The following is a 10,538-nucleotide window of genomic DNA, read 5'->3' as shown; positions in this document are numbered from 1 at the left end:
CCAGGCCGGCGTACGCCCTCATCTCGATGGCCCGGTCGCTCAGCTCCTGAGCCGACTGCAGCACCCGCGTGTGGTACGCTATGGCCTTGTCGAAGTCGCGCTGGGAGTGGAAGGCGCTGCCCAGGTTGCTGTACGCCCGCGCCTCCTCACGCCGGTTCTCCAGAGACTGCAAACAAAAATATAAATCATCAGGACCCCACAGGGGCCATTTGGTCTGTGGTTGTCAAAGATCAGATGTTATTAATGCTCCTTCTTCTTCTTCTTAAAAAAAAAAGAAAAAGGCCGACAAATAATACTCAAAGGACTTTGAAAAGACTTAATAAAAACATGCCCACTGGCTTCAGTGCATTAAAAACAGACGGCTACATGTGCAGCTACATGTGCTGCTACATGTGCAGCTATATGTAAAGCTACATGTGCAGCAGCTACATGTTTAGCTACATGTGCAGATATAAGTACAGCTACATGTGCAGCTATATGTAAAGCTACATGTGCAGCAGCTACATGTGCAGCAGCTACATGTTCAGCAGCTACATGTTTAGCTACATGTGCAGCCACATTGTGCTGCTACATGTGCTGCAGCTACATGTAAAGCTATATGTGCAGCAGCTACATGTGCAGCAGCTACATGTAAAGCTACATGTGCAGCCACATTGTGCTGCTACATGTGCTGCAGCTACATGTAAAGCTAAAGGTGCAGCAGCTACATGTTTAGCAGCTACATGTGCAGATATATGTGCAATGTGCAGCTACATGTGGCTACATGTGCTGCAGCTACATGTCCTGCAGCTAGATGTGCACTCTGATGAACTGAAGACAGGAAACACGTTTCCCTGTTCAGAGCCACGGACTCGGAGAACAAAATGTTTTATGTTTCAAGCTGAAACAAAAATGACTTCATGGAATCTCAGTCGTCCGAAGATTCGACTTTAATCTGGTGCGAATCTAACTGTGGACAGATGGTGGATTAGTGTTAGGAGAGCGAGTCGTGGAGTTCGGTGGCTGCAGCCGGCTCGCTTTGACGTTTCACACCAAAAATAAGAAAAGAAAAGTCACATAAAAAGTGAAATTTGCTCAGATTATTGTTATGTTTGTTTGTGTAAATGTTGCAGCCTGAACACACACACACACACACACACACACACACACACACACACACACACACACACACACACACACACACACACTTCGCTTCTCTCCATAATAATCTCCAAATTAAATTACTAGATGCCGCCGTTGGCTTTATGTTCAATAAGAACATGTGATTTCCATTTTTAGCTCAGTATCCTTCTGAATGTACTCCTTCTTTTCTCTTCACAAGGCAGCAAAAGAAACCAAATAATGAATGAATTAATTAATTAATTCATCCATCGAGAAAATATTTCTGGTTTTAGTTTGTCAGCATTTAACCTGCTTTTATTTCAAATATTAGGACGTTAGGTTGAGGGGAGAGAAACTTTATTTCAATGGTCTTATACATAAAGGTACACGCATGACATCTGACTTCTGCATTTAAACCCATCTTAAGTATTTAATCCACATTTTAGTGTTTAGTGTGCGATCAGGATACTTTCTTTTGGTATTTTCATGGTTTTTGGAGACAAAATGAAAGCTAAAGTTGCAGCTTGGTACCTTTGCGATGTCCAAGTGCTGCTCGTGGCACTGCACGGCGTTGCCGAAGTCTCCCAGTGCCGTGTACACGGCGCCCATGTTGCCCAGCTGGCGAGCCTCGGAGAGCCGGCACTGGGTTTGTCTGGCCAGCAGAACGCACTGTTTGTGGCTGGCCAGCGCGTTGGGGAAGTCGCCGATGGCCGTGTACACGTGGCCCAGACTGCTGAGGGCGCCGGACGCAGCCTGAAAACACACACACACACACACACAGGTTAGAATCTGCTCATTTTGAACAGTATTTTATGCCTCATAACAAGACAAACATTAATATAAATAATCCCCCTGGCAGCTCTGAGGGGCCATTTTAGGGAAGGAATAAACGGAGATGTTTCACATGAATTATGAACAGAGTTTATGCTGCACGATGATGATGATGATGAACCTGTCAGTCAGCATCTATAATATCTATAATAAATTAACCATTTAACTCAAAAACTGTTGTTTTGATAACTTTCAAACCCCCGAAATAATCAAACTAATGTCCAACATTTATGCAGTTTATGTACGAGTTTAAGAACCTGCACGTTTAAAACATCAGAAATCCTTTGCAACCCTCACGTTAGGAACAAATATATAAAAACTAAACACAAAACAAATGAACTTATTATATTTTCCTCTTTTTAAAACTAATAGATGCATGTACAAGTATTTTAATGTCGTCGTTCGTGTTACCGGGTAGATTAGTAGTGTAGTTATAGAGCATCGTGTAGAAATAGGCTAAAAAAGTACAAGAATGTTTACATTGTACTAAAGTACTTCAGTAAATGTACTTATTTAATTTGCAGCAGAGGGAAAGAAAATGAAACTATGAACGCATGTAAAAGTATTTAAATGTTGTAATCCGTCAATGTGGAGCGCATTTTAAATACTTTATGTACTACTGGGTATATTAGTAGTAGAGTTCTGCATCACATCTTACGTCTTTTATGTAAAAGTGACAATGTGTTTAGAGAAAAATGTAGAACATAGTAGAAGTATGCATCACAGCGACAATTATGAAGTTTGATCCTCTTTGGAAACGATGGAAAAACACAACATGACTTTGACCTTTCGGAGTCGGAGAGACGATTATGAAATGTTTGAGGAGGAAGAGGAGGAGGAAGAGGAGGAGGAGAAGCTATGAATTATTGAAGAGGAGTTATTAGCGTGTTCATTTACATCGTCCTCTCTGATCCAGACGAGCGTTCTTCAGCAGAAACATCAATCACAATAATTAAGGAACAAAGACAGATTCATTTTACATTAAAGCTGATTATATATATATATATATATATATATATATATGTTTATATTATATATATATATATATATATATATATATATATATATAAATATATATGTTTAATAGAAGAATAACAGGCACAAATAAACTGCTCCACGGTGCTAAGAGAGGCCAAATGTAATAATATTCCATTACATAACATAACAACCTGCAAAATATGAATTTGTATACTAACTGTAGTAGAAAACTGCATAAAATGCAAACGTTCAAGTCAAGCACAACATAATAAATGAATCAGGAATTCTGACGTAAACACATACTTTGCTCCGCTTCGTCAAAATGTGACACTTCAGTTGAATTTATTGTTAATAAATAAAACGCGTCCCTTTAAACCGGAGCCTTAATGAATCTAAAAAGTGAAAACAGCCAAATTGACCTTCAGTGGAATTTACCTTCTAATTAAAATCAGGACAAACTGCCTTTCTCAACTGCTGCTCGTGTGTATGTGTGTGTGTGTGTGTGTGTGAGTGTGTGTGTGTGTGTGTGTGTGTGTGAGAAAGACAACAGCCAACTGAAATCCCAATTCCCAGCAAAGTGATGAGCATAAACACATAAAATCCAGTTGACACATCTCTCCGAGGCGGAAAGAGGGACATTTAATAAATGTGTGTGTGAGAGTGTGTGTGTGTGTGTGTGTGTGTGTGTGTGTGTGTGTGTGTGTGTGTGTGTGTGTGTACAGTCAACTGGCCAGACAAGTGTTTGATTTCCCTCAAGGACATGATGGTTTCCCCCTTGACTGAGAAAAACACCACAAAAGAAATCCAATCATGTTGCGCCTGTGCACGTTGTGCACGTTGTGCACGTGGTGCACGCTGTGCACGTTGTGCACGTGGTGCACGCTGTGCACGTGGTGCACGCCTGTGTTCACGTACGTAAAAGATGGAGAGAGTGACAGCGCTTGTCGTTTTCACAAAGGAAATGTAAAGATAACATGAAACCTGTCGTTATTCTGATGCTAAGCTAAGCTAATCGCTTAATGTGCAACGTTTACATTTGTGCACAAAATGTGTATTTGAAAGACAGGAAAAGTACACACTTGTGTACAGATACACATTTGTGTACTTGTAGAAACAAGGGTGTTTATGAACAAAATAAAAATAAGAAGAAAAAAAATGCTCCTTACTTAACGAACACAGAAAGTCCAATCATGTTTACGTTTGTGTTTCTATAGAAAAAGATCACTCGTTATTATATTTTCATATATTGCTGAAGGGAAATCTCTAGTCAGTAAATCTAAATAAAGAGGAAGACGAGCAGAGACAGAGGAAGGTGGGCTTTTCCCCCTCAGCGTGGGCTGAAGGAAGAACCGAGTTCTCCTGCTGCGTCAGGGAGGAACAACCAGAGGTGAGACAAACACTCCTTATTGGTTCTTTTCATTAGGAGCTGAGTTTCTTAAACTTGTACATGCTAGTTTATTATTATTATTATTATTATTATAAATCAAACTCTTTCATTGCAGTCAAAATAAATGCGTTAGCTTCCTGCTAATGTAATTTATTCATCAGCGACTCATCGGTCTAGATAGTTACTTAAGGCGAAACATACCCTGAAGCGTTAGGGCGGGGCTAAAAGGTGATTGACAGGACGTATACGGCGTCTTTACGTCACTCCTCCTCAGTCCTAACGTGGTCACTTCCTGTTCACCGGTTGCAAAAAAAATAAAGCCAAGATGGCGACGGCCAAAATCGCTGAACGCGAGGCTTCAAAACGTCCTAAAAAAACAAAAAGGGACGACATGAGGACGACGCCCACTTCTTATAAACCGTGACGACGCCCACTTCTTATAAAAAGACCATGGACGTGACCCATAAAGAAAATACTACCTCCTCCTCTCTGACGTGTGTGTGTGTGTGTGTGTGTGTGTGTGTGTGTGTGTGTGTGTGTGTGTGTGTGAGTGTGTGTGTGTGTGTGTGTGTGTGTTAACCACCAGCTCTTTGTTTGGAAGCACGCCGTCTGGAAACAGAAGCCAAACACACAGCGGGAGGAATGGATTCCTGTTGACGGCCGTGTTTCAGGCTGGAAGAGGAGCGGCTCGATGACCCGTCAACACACACACACGTGACATTCGACTGGCCAGACACACACATACAGACACACACACACACACGCACACACAGACAGACACACACACACACAGAACGTGGTCTCCTGTCTGAGATTCGAGCTGCTCAACACGATGCGTTTCATTAAAATGAACTTACTCAAAGACTCATTCGTCTTACTGGCAGGTGTTCAATTTGTGTGTGTGTGTGTGTGTGTGTGTGTGTGTGTGTGTGTGTGTGTGTGATCGAGCTGCTGCTGTGCGAATGGCCAACACTACTTTGATAAAGCTGTGGACTTTACGAACATCTTAACAGCGAGAAGATGTACAACAACAATAATAACGCTGCAGTCAGTTTTAAAAACAATATTGATCAAAAGATATTGATCTTGTTTTATTCTATACAAAAGTTTATTTAAGTAAAACTTTATAAGAAGCAGAACTTTGTTGTTTATATCGTGTTAGTTATCCTTCAAAGTTTCATCTCACTTTGTGTTTGTCGAGTATGAATAAAAAATATAATAAAAATACAAATAAATGAATTATAGCAAATAACAAATTCTAACACATTAAAAAAAATATATTAAATAAAATTGTATTAAAAATATATATATATATTTTAAATTAAAAAAAGAATTTTAAAAAAAAGTTATGAATTATAAAAAATGTATTTAAAAAAAAAGAAGTAATATACTAATAAAAAAGACAAATACAATATATTGTATATGTACTGTACTTGAGGTTTCCCAACACAACCACATACACACATTATATTTGATCCACTTGGCCTGACAACATGTTCTGGTCACAGATGTTTGTATACAAACAAACTCTCTGCAAACAAAGGATATCGAAGGATAACCAACATCAAACATTATTGATTAACACAAACACACACACACACACACACACACACACACCGGAGCAGGTAAACGGAGGTAACAGTTGTTAGACGGAGAGCCGGCTGCAAACGTACCTCCCTGTCCTTGAGCTTCATGGCGAGCACCAGCTGGTTCCTGTGATTGGCCAGCGCTTCTCTGTAGCTGCCTCTGGAGAAGAGGGCGGAGCCGAGGTTCCCGTGGGCGCGGCATTCGCCCGTCTGGTCGCCTGCGGACAGAGAGAGACAAAAGAGAGAGAGGGCGTGACGTTTTCGCCGCCCTCGCCGTCCCGTTGGCCCCGCCTTCGCCCCCATCCATCTTGCATACCTAAGGTCTTGGTCACCTCCAGGTCCTGCTGCATGTAGGCCACGCTCTTCTCCGCGTTGCCCAGGGACCAGTAGGCCGAGCTCAGGGCCGAGAACACGGAGCCCCGCAGCTTCAGGGAGCACGTGCCGATCTTCAGCCCGGCCTCCAGCACCACCACGGAGGCGCCGTGGAAGCTGTGGGTCAGCAGCTCCTGACCGATGACGGACACCACCACGAACGGGCTCTTGTCCAGCTTCATCCTCTGGAGCTGCTGGTAGGTCGGCTCAAGGGAGTCTGGGAGGGAGGAAGCAGCTTTAACACATGGAGCATAGACTTCTATACAACCAGAGGAGTCGCCCCCTGGTGGTCAGGAGAGAGAATGCAGCTTTAACACACGAAGCATAGACTTCTATACAACCAGAGGAGTCGCCCCCTGGTGGTCAGGAGAGAGAATGCAGCTTATACACATGAAGCATATACTTCTATACAACCAGAGGAGTCGCCCCCTGGTGGTCAGGAGAGAGAATGCAGCTTTAACACATGAAGCATATACTTCTATACAACCAGAGGAGTCGCCCCCTGGTGGTCAGGAGAGAGAATGCAGCTTTAACACACGAAGCGTAGACTTCTATACAACCAGAGGAGTCGCCCCCTGGTGGTCAGGAGAGAGAATGCAGCTTATACACATGAAGCATATACTTCTATACAACCAGAGGAGTCGCCCCCTGGTGGTCAGGAGAGAGAATGCAGCTTTAACACATGAAGCATATACTTCTATACAACCAGAGGAGTCGCCCCCTGGTGGTCAGGAGAGAGAATGCAGCTTTAACACATGAAGCATATACTTCTATACAACCAGAGTAGTCGCCCCCTGGTGGTCAGGAGAGAGAATGCAGCTTTAACACATGAAGCATAGACTTCTATACAACCAGAGGAGTCGCCCCCTGGTGGTCAGGAGAGAGAATGCAGCTTTAACACATGAAGCATATACTTCTATACAACGAGGGGAGTCGCCCCCTGGTGGTCAGGAGAGAGAATGCAGCTTTAACACATGAAGCATAGACTTCTATACAACCAGAGGAGTCGCTCCCTGGTGGTCAGGAGAGAGAATGCAGCTTTAACACATGAAGCATATACTTCTATACAACCAGAGGAGTCGCCCCCTGGTGGTCAGGAGAGAGAATGCAGCTTTAACACATGAAGCATAGACTTCTATACAACCAGAGGAGTCGCCCCCTGGTGGTCAGGAGAGAGAATGCAGCTTTAACACATGAAGCATATACTTCTATACAACGAGGGGAGTCGCCCCCTGTTGGTCAGGAGAGAGAATGCAGCTTTAAACACATGAAGCATAGACTTCTATACAACCAGAGGAGGTCGCTCCCTGGTGGTCAGGAGAGAGAATGCAGCTTTAACACATGAAGCATAGACTTCTATACAACCAGAGGAGTTGCCCCCTGGTGGTCAGGAGAGAGAACAAGAGAGAGAAATTACATTTCGATTTTGTTGGAACAAACATATCCAAAATGATTTATTATCCAGTATTCATACCGAGACATCGTTAGCTCCACATAATTGCAAAACGCTGTGCAACCTCATCGTAATTCCCCAAAACCCCCATTAGCGCGCCTCGTGGTAGACCAGTTGGAGACGGAGCGTCCGTAAATCATTTGGAGCTGATGTTCGTCCTGAGATGGGACTGAAGACAAGTGAAGGTCCAGCATGGGCACGTCTTCACTGGGTTCAACTGTCCCTCCATGTTACTTTAATTTAATAATCTCATAAACACTCTGTTCTCTTAGGGCATGCCCAGAAGAGGTAATAGGTGTTAAGACCCTTATAAGTCGTTATAATGTGTAATAAATGTAATTAATATGCAATTATTTAATAACATTGTATCAATCCTAACAACATATAATGCACACTCCTGAAAGCTGCTATTAAGTATAAAGTATGTATTATTTATTATAAGTATGATATCTGGTAGCTGCAAAAAGCAACATTGCCTGTTAATAACCTGTAAATGATAGTCATCTGCAAATTAATGCATAATTAAGTCGGTATTAATCTGAATAAAGCAAGAATAAAGAAGATTAGTAAAGATTTAACAATGATATAAGTTATTTAACTCGATAAATGTGATTCAATGCTTACAGAAATAATTGTAAGAAAATCAAAAGGCTTTTATTAAAGCGTCTTAATACATCGTTAACAAGTTTGTGCTTCTAACTGTATTGTAACCTAACAAGTGTTTATGACGGTATTATCAACACTTATATCGTCTAATTAACACAAAATAATCACAATAATCATATTTTAAGGGCCCTATTACCTGTTGACTGACACAAATTACAAGGACTTTTAACATAAACCCTCATTTATGTCCTACATGTAACCACGGGAACCAAACTCAACAATTTCTGGAGCTAAAATGTCAAATAAAAAATATTCAATACCAACTATCAAACTCAAGGGAGAGATCTCAGATAGCAGACACACAAAATAACACACTTACACACAAATGAAGTGTGTTTTTGACAAAAGAAGCTGTGGCTGTGAGATAATGGTTCATTATGTATCAATAATTAACACCACTTTTGTTGTGTTATTGCTATTTGGAGCTAAAAGCTTTTCTTTTTTTTTAATTGCAAATTGTTCACAATAATTTAATTAAAAACTCTCGTCTACAAGAAGAACCCCGGCACAGGTACGTGACCCGGTGTGAACACCACGCTGTGTGTGTGTGTGTGTGTGTGTGTGTGTGTGTGTGTGTGTTACATATCATCAGCCACCAAAAATCAGAAATTAAACGTCCCTTTATTGCCTCCGCGCCCTCTGCTGTGCTGCTGCAGCATCCTGCTGACCCACAACCTGTCAGATATCAGACCCGCTCAGAGTCAACCCGCTTGACCACAGAGCCACTCAGGCTTCACGAGGCCCAGTCAGACGGGGGCCCTCCAGCCGTCTACGGGGGCCATTCTGGAGGATCCTCGTCCTTCTTTGAGCATTCAACGGTCGGATTACGTCACCAAAGCATAGAAATAACTACGGTTTTAATTATTAAGCATTATTCCAGTTTAACAGACTCTAAATACATCAACACAGACAATAAAGGGAAATACTTGTATATTCATTGTTTGACAAAAAAAGGGAAATATATGTCACTGTTTGACAAAAAAAGGGAAATATATGTCATTGTTGACAAAAAAAAAGGAAATATGTCATTGTTTGACAAATAAAGGGAAATATATGTCATTGTTTGACAAAAAAAGGGAAATATATGTCATTGTTTGATAAAAAAAAAGGAAATATATGTCATTGTTGACAAAAAAAAAGGAAATATATGTCATTGTTTGATAAAAAAAAAGGAAATATATGTCATTGTTTGACAAATAAAGGGAAATATATGTCATTGTTTGACAAAAAAAGGGAAATATATGTCATTGTTTGATAAAAAAAAGGAAATATGTCATTGTTTTATAAAAAAGGGAAATATATGTCATTGTTTTATACAAAAAGGGAAATATATGTCATTGTTTGACAAAAAAAGGGAAATATATGTCATTGTTTGACAAAAAAAGGGAAATATATGTCATTGTTTTATAAAAAAGGGAAATATATGTCATTGTTTGATAAAAAAAGGGAAATATATGTCATTGTTTGACAAAAAAAGGGAAATATATGTCATTTTTTTGATAAAAAAAAGGAAATATATGTCATTGTTTGACAAAAAAAGGAAATATATGTCATTGTTTGACAAAAAAAAGGAAATATATGTCATTGTTTGACAAATAAAGGAAATATATGTCATTGTTTTGACAAAAAAGGAATATGTCATTGTTTGACAAAAAAGGAAATATATGTCATTGTTTTATAAAAAAGGGAAATATATGTCATTGTTTGACAAAAAAGGGGAAATATATGCCACTGTTGATGAAAAAAGGGAAATATATGTCATTGTTTGATAAAAAAAGGAAATATATGTCATTGTTTTATAAAAAAAGGAAATATATGTCATTGTTTGATAAAAAAAGGAAATATATGTCATTGTTTTATAAAAAAAAGGAAATATATGTCATTGTTTGACAAAAAAAGGAAATATATGTCATTGTTTGACAAAAAAAGGGAAATATAATGTCATTGTTTTATAAAAAAAGGAATATATGTCATTGTTTTATAAAAAAGGGAAATATATGTCATTGTTTGACAAAAAGGGGAAATATATGCCACTGTTGATGAAAAAAGGGAATATATGTCATTGTTTGATAAAAAAAAGGGAATATATGTCATTGTTTGATAAAAAAAAGGAAATATATGTCATTGTTTTATAAAAAAGGGAAATATATGTCATTGTTGATGA

At 39.8% G+C, this 10,538-nt stretch overlaps 1 protein-coding gene across 1 annotated transcript in view; it reads right to left on the bottom strand.

Moving 5' to 3' along the window:
- ttc28 (tetratricopeptide repeat domain 28) overlaps positions 1-10,538 on the bottom strand; it is a 92,195-nt gene that overhangs the window by 27,158 nt on the left and 54,499 nt on the right. Inside the window, 4 exon segments of the mRNA XM_034547684.1 lie at positions 1-166; positions 1,633-1,854; positions 5,971-6,101; positions 6,200-6,472. The exon segment at positions 1-166 is cut by the window's left edge and continues 23 nt beyond it. Coding sequence (XP_034403575.1) covers positions 1-166; positions 1,633-1,854; positions 5,971-6,101; positions 6,200-6,472 — 792 coding nt within the window.

Source organism: Cyclopterus lumpus, chromosome 12, assembly GCF_009769545.1.
Source record: "Cyclopterus lumpus isolate fCycLum1 chromosome 12, fCycLum1.pri, whole genome shotgun sequence".
In the NCBI taxonomy this organism is placed as follows: Eukaryota; Metazoa; Chordata; class Actinopteri; order Perciformes; family Cyclopteridae; genus Cyclopterus; species Cyclopterus lumpus.
Note: the sequence above shows the minus strand (reverse complement) of the source record. Positions and strands in the feature narration are given on the sequence as shown.